General features: G+C 39.8%; 1 protein-coding gene across 1 annotated transcript in view; it reads right to left on the bottom strand.

The window, feature by feature from the left end:
* Nucleotides 1–556: 556 nt before the first annotated feature.
* Nucleotides 557–11,825, bottom strand: part of TTC39A (tetratricopeptide repeat domain 39A) — a 34,076-nt gene continuing 22,807 nt past the window's right edge. Inside the window, exons 13-17 of the mRNA XM_041421530.1 lie at nucleotides 10,751–10,871; nucleotides 8,119–8,230; nucleotides 6,183–6,297; nucleotides 5,370–5,486; nucleotides 557–2,360 (exon numbers count right to left, since the gene is read on the bottom strand). Of these exons, the coding sequence (XP_041277464.1) occupies nucleotides 2,240–2,360; nucleotides 5,370–5,486; nucleotides 6,183–6,297; nucleotides 8,119–8,230; nucleotides 10,751–10,871 (586 nt within the window). The 3' untranslated portion in view covers nucleotides 557–2,239. The remainder of the gene's footprint in view (nucleotides 2,361–5,369; nucleotides 5,487–6,182; nucleotides 6,298–8,118; nucleotides 8,231–10,750; nucleotides 10,872–11,825) is intronic.

Raw genomic sequence — 11,825 nt, 5'->3', positions numbered from 1 at the left:
TCTCCTCAAGCGAATCCATATTATTACAGTCCAAAAATCCTCATTGCATAAGGAAGATGATTATTTGCTATGGCTTGGGAGCAAACTGGGAGCCAAGGAGTCAAACATCACAGTGAACTACAAAGCACTCAGCTGAAGCTGGAGATCAGGTCCACAGTGTGACTGGTGCTGGTGTTTGGAGATGACTCTGAAAATCTTAGGAAGGTTATGAAAACCATAGGAAAATCTTGGGATTTTCATTGCTGCAAAGCATCAGGGAAGCTGGCTGAGCATCACACAGTACATCCTTTTGTGATCTAGATAAGATCAGGCAAAACCGAGTTGTGGGTGAAATTTCAAAGATGAGAAATGAATCTAAACTCAGAAGGATTGTTCACTTTCTGCAAAGTACAATTTATGCTAATTTTCACGTGGCATTACTTGCTTAAAAGATGCTAAGGCTGCCAAAATATTTGAAAAGGACAACTGGAAGAAGAGGCATTATATGCATGAAGTAGAACAAGAAACTTTTTTTATTCTATACAAAGAATGACTGAATTTTTACACTGACGTTTTGATGTGCAACATGTAAATAGCATAACTGTTTATACCGGATTTTTATTTGAATCGAGAAATTTATCAGAACTGAATTTATCTGAGAAAGTCACTTTAAAAAACGCATTCTTCATCTATGATTTTTAACTTGCAAAGACTTTTCTAAAGGGCATCTATTTTTAAGACAATGCAAGTTCTCCATGTTGAGGAACTGATGGTTCTGTCTCCTTGCATATTAATCTACAGTTATAAAACAATTTAATTTCCTTTGAGGAGGCAAAAGCAGAGCTATAAACTGTCAATTTTCTCTTCTGCTGGGAACAATCACTCTAGAAAGTATATGCACTGTGAGGTACACAGATATGAATCTTCCTGACAAACGTCTCCATTGGAGAAAAAGGGCTGTCAGAAGACCTCCCATCTCCACCCATCAGAATGGGCAATGGGGAAAAAGCTCTTTCAAAAGGGAGGTAGAAGTGTGCCCCAAAACCCCAGAGGCATACAGACATGGAGCTAGCCTGGAGCACAGCAAACACGAGGCAAAGCTGTGGCACCACTGACTTCACCAGTCTTCCAGCAAAGCAGGAATTTCATGGCAGCATTGGAAAGCAGACCCAGCTCGCTGCTCTATTCTCAAAGCCCCTGAGACAGAAAATCTCCCAAAAGATCAATAAAGAGCGGAAAGATAAAGGGCTGTCCTTTGTGCTGAGGGAGCCTGCTCCAGCCCCAGCTTCCTCCCACAGGGAACATCAGCTTTGTGCAGCAGGGACATCTCAGCTTGGGAATCCCAAGAGCAGCCACTGCAGGAAGGGCTGCACTGTCACAGTAACTCCTGTATCGCTCCAGCCACTGCAGTGTTGCCATTTCCTAAATGACCTTCAAGGACTTGTGCTTTCAATTTGACATAAGCTTCAGATCATGTTCATTCTGACAAACTACATTTCCTAAGAACCTCCCATTGTCAAAGAAGAAGTGATGCAGTTTTATGCCATCACCACCTTCCCCCTTGCAATCCTCAGTAAATTAATTCAGCTGCTACAAGCAGCAGACTTGACAGAAAAACCAAACTGAAGAAAAAGTCAAGGTACTTGCATAAGGGAGACAATTCTTTTCACCAGCAGGGCTCTTACAGAAGCAAAAATGTGAAGACAATAGCTTCTCTTCTGGTAAAGAGAGGTTTTCTGTGCACAACTAGACATGCCCAGGATCCAGAGCTCCACCCTGCTGTGAGATTTTTCTCCCACCATTCCAACTAAGCAGGTACTGGGAAAAAGCAATGCTTCCTTCTCAGCTGCTAGCAGTATGGATGCAAACAAACATTTAGAACTAACAGATTAAATCTGGAAATCTTAAAGTTTTGCTGTTTGCTTTTTTTTTTCAAATGTTCCCCTTTCACTAAACAAGCTACAACATAATGTTGCAAATGCAAGAAAAAGGCACACAAGTGAAAAATGAATTACGCAGATGTAGGTGTTTGTAAGTGTCAAAAAGCCACTGTTGGAAAAACAATATTTTTCAGGGTTATGGTTGGTTTGAGAGATTTTTTGCCATATTATTACACTAGATTAATGTTTTATGCATCGCCTTTGAAATTTTAAGTTATTTGGTTTTTCACTGACTTGAAAGAAAAGGAAAAATAATTCTAAAGTGTCAGTAATTTTCTGCACCAAAGTTTGCAACAAACAGAACATCAAAGAAGAAAAAGTTACGACACTGCCGAGGCTCCACAGTGCATTCCATTTTCTGGGGCGGATTTGGCTTGGTGCAGGGCAGCTTGAATTCTGAAATGTGTCCTTGTTTCCATGGAATAATTCTTGTAGTTTTGTCTGAAACAAAAGAAGATCCACTCCAATTAATATATATTTTTTAAACATTTCTAAGTTATCTCTGTATTACTGTTTTAAGCAAAACAGCAGTAGACAGCAAAAAATTCTTTCTTCACAAACTCTTTTGTTGCCTACTCTAAAATACAAGGCATGTGTTCCTGGCCAAACAATGCAGCTCTTTGTTCTTTATTTGTAGTTCCACTGTCTGGAAATTACCAGAAAAATATAGCTGAGTAAGAAATTGAATCTGGTCCACTCAATCAAAATATTGAGTCCATATTAATTATCTGTAACATCCAGTTAGTTTACATTCAGAAATTAGAACATTTTTTCCCCCTCTCAAAGTATAACTGACAGATTTGAAAACAAATATTTTCAGCATTTAAAAAGTTAATTTTAATAAGACAGACTCATTTCAAGAAAGTAAAGACGAGGGGAGAAAAAAAAAAGAAAAAGAAGAGAGGGAGAGAGAAGGGAAACTGTCCTGAACCAGAGGAGGGAAACACCCCATCTCCATCCTGTGGTTGGCAACAATGTGAATTCTGTGTGTAGGAAATGAAGGCAGACAATTTGCTGCTCCAGAGCTTGGAAAGAGAAAGTGGGCACACACCAGATTCCATAGCAGCTTTTGAGGAGCAATTCACCATCCCAGGGAAAGACTGGCAGGATTTCCACCACACACATCCAGTGCCTAGCTCTGCACTGTCATCTGCCTATAGCTTCTTGTAGTTCTGTCATACTCTAAAGAGTTACTGGAAGATTCAAAGAACCTGTATTTTCATGGAAAAGCTTATATTAAAAAAAAGAAAATTTCCCCCAGAACCACATAGAAATTGCAGATCCTACTTAGTAGGAATTAACATGTCAGCTCCTACAGGATGGATACAGAATCCAGATACAAAAGAGGATTAGACCATGCTAATTTTCTTGTAGAAAATATTTGTCATCTTTACAGAAACATAACATTAAGTATTAAACTCTGTGTATCTTAACAGCATTTCAGTTCTGAATTCATAATTCAAAGCAAGCATGGCAGCGTGGTATCTGTCTGCGGCAGTGCCGGTCTCTTGGCCAAAACAAGGAATTCCATGCCCATCCTACACCAGCTTATAATTTTATGTATGCAACACCCAAGAGGTTGACTGAGAAAAGGAGGTGGCCAGGTTCTGCTGTGTGCTGATCTGAAAAGCCCTTGGAGTTTTTCCTTCAAATGAAATCAGTTTTGTCATGCCGAGCCTGTATTTCTCGTGAGTACGCTGATATTCTTGTTTGTAGTTTCCAGTCATACAAATAGAAATATTTCCATGCATGACCAAGCCAAAACAGTTTATCATCTCATCCCACTCTTTCTCCCAGAGCTGAGGATCCAAGCCAGCAGCAGGACGTGGATTTAGGTCAGGCAAATCAAACGTCAGGCACCAGCCAAGCGCTCGCCTGCGCTCCTGCCAACTGAATTCTGCAGCCCCAGCCCCACCAACGCTCTGCTCTCCCTCTCGTGGCTCCTGAGACATTCAGTGTTGGTAGCTGAAAGTTCATAAACCCAGAGCATTGTAATGCCACAGGTGGAAACGTAAGAGCTGCACCCTTATTTGCGACTGACTGAAACAAGGGGGTTTGTAATGAGGGCAGGTTTGGGTTTTTTGGGGGTTTTTTTGGTCGTTTGTTTGGGGTTTTTTGTTTGTGCTTTTGGTTTTTTTTCCCCCAGTCATTACAGTTTTCAAGAGTTCTTTGAGCACAGCAAGTCTGAGTAGCAGCTTTCATACACTGGGCACAGCACATTTTTTAGTGCTGCTGTCTGTTAAGACAAACACTTTCTCCTGAGAGGACCTGAGACACTCAGAGCTGCCAGGGAAAGATGCAATGACCAAGCAGCAATGACAAACTTCTGATTGACTTGGAATCAGCACCTCCAAATCATTCGTTTCTAGTTCTCTTGTTAAGAGAAATTTGAACAAAGGAAATGAGGACAGGTGTGTTTTGAGGAACATGAAGCCAATTGAAGCACTTTCCACTGCACTTTGCTAATGCAATTTTTGCTGCTCTTGATATCTTCCATGAGTCTACAGAGAACCAGGCTCAGAAGCACAGGAGACTAAAGATTGCAATATTTTAATTTTTGTGCTGACAGGCTTTTGGCATAATTTTTGGTAGACTTGATTTGCTACTCTGACTTGCAGAGTTGCCTGAGTTGAACAAAAAGCAACATAAAAACTCCATCTGACCTCTCTGACCCAAGGGCAGGCATCAGTTTTGTAGCTGCTCACACCTGTGGCAGTGACTCTGCACATCTGGCCTCCTTCAGGACCCGGGCAGAGGTGAACTACCCTGCTGCTGCTGGATGCATGAAGAGGGGGAGAGTTGTTTGGGTTGGATTTCCTCCCTCCCCATCACTGCCAAAATTTTGGCTCAGCAGAGAAATAAAGGTTCAAACAGAGGCAAAACTCATATTTTGTTAATTTTATAATAAAGAACATAAATTATCAAGTCCAACTTCCCATAAACCTACTTTGCTAGAAAAATCAATCACACAAAACAGTAAAAGCAGGTGTTTTAGTTGCCTTGATGCAGATGAAATAATACAAAGATACCAAGTGTAACCTAAAGCGTTATCTTAAATGTATTTCATCAAGGAAAGAAACAGGCATTGCTGGCCATCAATTTAAGTAATGCTATTTTAGCCATAACACAGAGCTTTGATTAAATTTAATACATCTTTTATATGAATAAGCAAATAGAATACAAAGATTATTACATTTTGTTAACATGGATTATTTCTTATGGAGCCTTTGACATTCTAAGATACTTAATTTTTTTGGCTCTTTTTTCAGCTCCAAGACTGAACAAATGCAACACCTACCACTGGAAAAGTCCAAACCAAAACTAAGAAATGCATGCTCCATTGGAAAAATGAAATGAGTTTCCACGATATTAATGAAATTATTCTGCTTCCTGCTAACCAGTGAAACACCAAACTGATTCATCAGACACCAACACAGGCTTTTCACTTACTTTGCTTTTTCCAGAAGTTTTATTGCTTCTTCTCTTCTATCCTGGTCCAGATACAGTATTGCCAGCTCCAGCAAGGCATTTGGAATTAGATAATGGTCATATTTTATCTTCTTCTCACTGCATTGGAAAAGAAATAGCCTAGAGACCTTGAAATGATATATTGTTTCCCTCATTTAACAGCTCCACACACAAATAAATAGGAGATTAGCTAAGATCAGAAGGAGCAATCAATCTCTATTACAACACTTGTCATGTTCTCTATCCAAAGCTCCCTCCTGGGTTATTAAATGTGTATTTTGCATAAGCATCCTACACGGTATGTATAATCACAGGATCAGAAAATAATGCCTTATTATCAGGGAAAAGTCAGAAAAAGATGACAATATCATGAGCTCTATCCACGTGAGCTGACAAAAAGAGGTGCCATTCACCACACGATGTGCAGAAGGTCCCAGTGTAATCATGCTCCCACCTGTCTCTGCAGAGTGCATTTGGTTTTTTGGGTACAGCTTCTTCATGACTGGGAAGAGGAAGGGGGCAATAAAAGCTAAGTGGCATCTGAAAAATTGTGTGCACCTACAGTCCCCCAAAAAGAAGAAAATACCTCAATTAAAAATATTTTAAAATAAAATTAAAAAAATGAAGATTTGAAATACTTCCACACATGGCTAATAACAGTGGAAATTAAAATGGAAATACCATGGAGCAGACATTAAAGATACTGCAAACCTCTCCCTTCTATTCATATCATGGTTGCATCTCCTCTTACTTGAAACTCAAGAGCTCTCCTACATGCCAGGTATGAAAACTTACTTTAAATAGATGTAATTAAAGTGGTCTTCTGCTTCTGAGATCTTGCCCAAATGCTTGAAGCATAATCCCTTTAACAGCTTTATCACACATCGGTCATCTGCCAGTAGTTCAGTAGCTGCAGGAGGAAGGAAATGGCACATTTTAGAAAACTCTACAACAGAGAAGACTTTCCTGCCTGTAGGGAAACTTTTCAAAGGATTGTGTGAGTACAGTCCATCTTAAGAAACAGAGTAAAGAACTAGTTGGTGAATTTAATTTAATGCAGAGACAAACTCACATCAACCGTTTCATAAATTGATCGAACTTTGTCAAAAATTTGTTGGGCTGTTCTTTCCCTCCCTACTCCCACTGTGGAACAGCTGTTCCACAGTCTTACTGCTCTGACAGCTAAGAACTCATTTAAGGTGTCCTTTTTGTAATACTAAAGTCCAATTTACAATCTCTCAACCTTTTGCCTTTATTGCCCTGTACAGCTCTTTTGCTTCTGATTTGTAGTCACATGGCCTATTCGTGGGCAAGGATTCTGTCAATTCTTCACCTCCATTTGGCTAAATAAAAATATGTGAAACTTTGCTACCTGTACCTCACATCTTACCATACCTTCTTTCGAGTTTATACTTCTGAGAGCCCAGAGTCTTTACAGCTTCACCTAGTTCAAAATCCTTACTATCAACACTCTTCCTCCATCAGAAAATTTCTGCATAATGCATATCAAGGAAAACTGCTAGGTTTTTCTAGCCAATCCATATGGGCAGCTTATCCTTAAAAGTTAACAGGCAAAGCTTGGTTGCTCATTTCCAATTCATTAAATATGCCTGAAAACAGCAAGTCAATATTTTGAACAGGCAACACTTTAAATTGGTGACATGTTTAAAATATATCCCACTTTTCAATTACATGTCCTATAGTGTTCTACAAACATGAATCTGCTACAAATCCCTGCAAAATGCAGCCTTAGCCACAATTTGCCAACTAAGAAAAAAAAGGGAACAGGGAAATACTTCACTTATTTAAAATGATGAAACAAAATGGGTGACAAAGAAGGTGAATAAGTCAAAAGCCTTTTTCTAAGATGTCACCTTCACCGAAAATATTTTCCCATACTCTTTTTCAATTAATTAAACATAGATAGTTTTAGCCAGTCTTTCAGGCAACCCTTTTCTATCTTGTGTAACACTGCACAGAAGTCCAAGGCCCTAGAAAAGACTGCAATGCAGTGTTTTAGCCTATATTCCTTTGTCAACAGGGGCTCGATCCTTTTGCAGGAAGGATAGTAGTAAGATCAAATATTGTTCAAGGAAAAACTGACAAATGCTATGCAGACTGCTTGACTCCCACAGGAACTGGGAAAGACTGACAAGAAGTAAACACCAATTCAATTTTCTCATGGATTGCTAATTAAGAGACTGACAGAAAATGTAGTAGCAGAGGCTGTTTCAGTTCAATCCCATATTGTGCTCATTGACAGAAAGGCCATCCCTGGTGTCCTGGATTTCTGCAGCACACTGGTGACACCAGAACATTCAACGCAAAGGTCACATCACAAACTGACAGCACTTTTAAAACAAAAAAACAAGTCCTCTCCTATTTATCCTTCAAAATTGAGGATAACAAAATCTGAGGGTAACAGAGCTTCAGGATCCAAGAAATGAAGTCAAAGAATATGCTCATGTTGATCTAACATAATAAACAGAACTTCATGTCATAAACCATTCCTGACACACACCTGTGGATGGAAAAATCACTTACTATTATTGTAAATAGTTGCTACCTTAAAAATAAAAAATATTCCTATCTGCATAAATAGTTTATGGTTTCATTATCTATGTTCCTCCTGTGACCCAATTAACTTTACTAATGAGTGTGTCTCTATTCACAGATAATATCTCTAGCTATTACAGTGTAAAATAACTGCTTAAACCCTACCATTGGTTACCTGAACTTCTTGCCAATGCTTCTTCTGCTTCATTTAAAGTTTCTAACATGCCTTCTGTTAAATTGGGACATTTTCCAATTACAGCATAGCCATTCCAGATATACATCATTTCCTGGGGTCAGGGAGAAATGACAGCACCATTAATTACAGCACTGGATAAATGTAGTTGTCAAATACTTCAGTTTATCTCTGCATGATGAAAAAGTTACACATTCCTTAAATAAAGTCAGTTTGTCAAAATGTATTTTCATTCCAACTGAAAACTTGTTACACTGTTTTTTCAGAACAAATTAGCCCTGGAAGACACCTCAAGAGCCACTTACTGCAAACAATGCAAAGGAAATTGCTTGAACAGAATGCAAACACATTCTCACTTATAGAAGAAGGCAAGTACCAACAAAACAGACTGAAAACATTCACAGCACATGGCTAATTGTCCCTTCATTGAGGTTTACTCTTGTTTTTCAGTTCTATCCTAGCAAAGGCAGTAATACCCATAAATAACTGCAATGCACTGCTTCCACAGAAAAATTATGAAATCTCAGGACAGCAAAATAAACCAAAAAGAAAACCAAACCCTCGAACCTTTAAGCCAAGTTTCAAACAGACAGAATTTTAACTCTGAACTGTAAACTTCTCACATTCCTCAGGTTTGTTTGATGTTCCCAAAGAAAGCAACTTCTTTCTTATTCAACTGTCCTTAGAGAAAGTTTTATTAAAAACTATAGGCTGAATTCCTATTTGCTGTTGGGTTTTTTAGAGTATATCACCAAATGTGCCCTTTGCTACTACCAATCACAAAGTGAAAGATGAAAATATTATACAGACTTACAACTGACCTTCATGACATTATTTAATCATAAAATCACAGAACATCCTGAGCTGGAAGGGACCCACCAGGATTGCTGAGTCCAGCCCAATAGCACCCCAAGAACCCCACCTGTGCCTGAGAGTGTTGTCTAAAAACTTCTTGAGCTCTGTCAGGCTGATGCTGTGACCATTCCCTGAGGAGCCTGTTCAGTGTCCAACCACCCTCTGGGGTGGTTGAACCTTTACCTAATATCCAACCTAAACCTCCCCTGACACAGCTTTGTGTCATTCCCTCAGGCCCTGTCACTGATCACCAGAGAGAAGATATCAGTGTGTGATATATTTATTCTATTTAAGGTCTACATGACCTTATCTGTGTGTGCTAATTTAAAGCATTTGGATTAAATTTCTATGTAGAACAACTGAATTGTGGAACTGTGGCACAAAAAGCTGTCAGGCTGGAATAGCTGAAACAGCATGTTAACCCCAGTCACTGTTGCTTTCACCATCTGGTCTCTGTTGACTGGAAAACCTGTACTGAGCTTACTGGACCTACTGCAGATTCATGAATGTGGTTTTCAAACAGAAGCATTCAAACCACAGTTATTCGAGCTAAATCTCTGAGCTAAGATTTGCTGGAGGGCTCACTCTTTCCAGCAAGTCTCCTGATAACGAAAAGAAAAACCCTGGAGAGGAGATTCTGTCCCCAGCTCCACATCCATGAAGTGTTTTTATCTGTTCAGCTGCGGCATCTGCTGCCTCGGAAACGCAACTGCACAGCAGCCAAGGACGGGTGCCCGGCCCGAGAGCTCCTGGTACAGAAACCTGCTCTGCCAAATCCCAGCAGGATAGCCCAGCCAAAGCCCAGGTGTGTACACTCCTTCCTCTCTGAAACCTGAAAGGTACATCAAAGTAACCTAATTATTTCTCTCACTTTGGTCTTACTAGTGGAACGTGGCCCCTGGTGAATACCCATGCTCTGCTGTAACAACTATTTCAGTGTCACATACTCCTGGTGGGCTGGGGAGTGGTCTCCAAGAGGCTCCTCCTGTTCTGGCATTTTCTTAAAGAATATTTACTAATTATCCACCTCCTTCTTAAAAACAAACAGCTGAAAGCACTGCAAGTGTTAACACCACTGCACTTGGCAAATCCTGAGACTCAAAACCCTTTTATGTTCTTTTTCACATGTTCTTTGCAGACAGATTTTTGTAAGTGCCATGGGTGCCTCATGCAAGTGGTGACAGGGAACAGGCCAGCATAACAGGGGAAAAATAAAAAAATAAACAAAAACCCTAGTGGTTGCAGTGGTTTTCTGGGGTGGCCAAAGGAGTCAGTTGTTTCATCCCAGCACCCATGAGCTGCTCTGGAGAGCACCAAACTGCAAACATTCAGGGGCATATTAAATAGCTCCTTACATGCAGTGCCCAAACCTTCCATTGTTTCCTTGACACCACCCCTCCTTGTACCTTATAGTGCTCTGTTAGCAAGTAACACCACAGAGGAGACCCAGGGCAAAGTTCCTCCAAAGGGGACCAAAAGAAAGCTGCTGGGAGCACGCTACTCTATAGCTGGAATAATGAGTTACACATGCAACACATTTACGTGTCACAAACAGCTGGCCGAGTTCCCTGTGGCTGGTGCATGCCCCAGTTTTACAGCATTCCTCACATTCATCTGGCTTTGCTCTGGGAACATTCCAGTCTCCTGCAGAGGTTTTACCTTAGAAACACAGAAAGATACTATTCCAATTATCTCGGGTTTATTTCTCTAAATTACAAAAATGTTGAAGAGGGGGTGTGTGTGGATATTTCTAACTTACCAAAGGTGGGACAGGCAAAGGAATGGGGTTTGAAGAAAGATACCGTCGTGCTTTCCGAATTGCAAACTTTTCTGTGGGCAGAGACTTGCCTGCAATTTTCAGTTTCAGGCTGGGAACAATCCTGAAAGTTTAAAGGAAAATGTAAGACATTTTTTCCCTGTGAATCTCTGAGATGAAGACATTCAAAGTTAAAAACAAACAAACAAAAAAAATCAAACCAAGGAGAACTTTAAAAAGCTGTTACACACTGGGCTATTGCTACCTCGGGGAAGCTGAGCAATACATACTCACAAAAGCTGTCTTTATGCAGGGCACGTTTATCTCTAGGCTTCCTCTTTAATCAAGCAGGAGGAGAGGGACTCTTCCCCACTGAAAGATTAAATTAGATGATGCACCTGACTTATAAAGGGCTCATCTCTCTTCACAGACTAAGAAAGAGGCAAACTAGCTTTTGTCTACCCATTCTCCCAAAGACTAAAACTATTCACTTCATAATGGATTCCAAATTCAGTGAAATGGGTTTATAATGATTACAAAAGACAGAAAACCTGAAAAGAGTAATGTAGTCACATTTAAAAAAATTAGACTTCATATAGAAATTGTAAACTCTAAAGTAACCAAATTTTCTTTGCCCCAGCAAGCTTTTTTGAGCTTAAACGTTACATTAACACTGTGAGGTTATCTCACTGTGTTTATAATGCATAGATTCACTGGCACATTTAATTATTTCTTACTTCTCTGAGACTCAGAACCCAAGAATCAAGTTGTGCTGATGCTCCCACTAAGGAAGAACACATCTTGCAGCAAAATCCATTGAAGGCTTTCACATCTTACATTCCATTTTGATTAAAGGAAGCAACTGGAAAAGAATGTATTACATGGAACAGCAGCAGCCACTGTATGGCCAGGAGAAATCTGCTGTCTAAACCCAGGGTCCACTTCAGTCTAAAGGATGTTTAAGTCTGCAATTTCTTACCAATCCAAAGCTATTTGCACAATAATTTTGCCTCTGTTCCCCCAACGCTGTGACATGAAAAGATAGTAAATTGTTGTAACTGTGAGTTTGCAAATTTTA

Source organism: Onychostruthus taczanowskii, unplaced genomic scaffold (genome assembly GCF_017590055.1).
Source record: "Onychostruthus taczanowskii isolate IOZ18803 unplaced genomic scaffold, ASM1759005v1 scaffold7, whole genome shotgun sequence".
NCBI lineage: Eukaryota > Metazoa > Chordata > Aves > Passeriformes > Passeridae > Onychostruthus > Onychostruthus taczanowskii.
The sequence above is the reverse complement of the archived record's forward strand: the minus strand, read 5'-3'. Positions and strand labels throughout refer to the sequence as shown.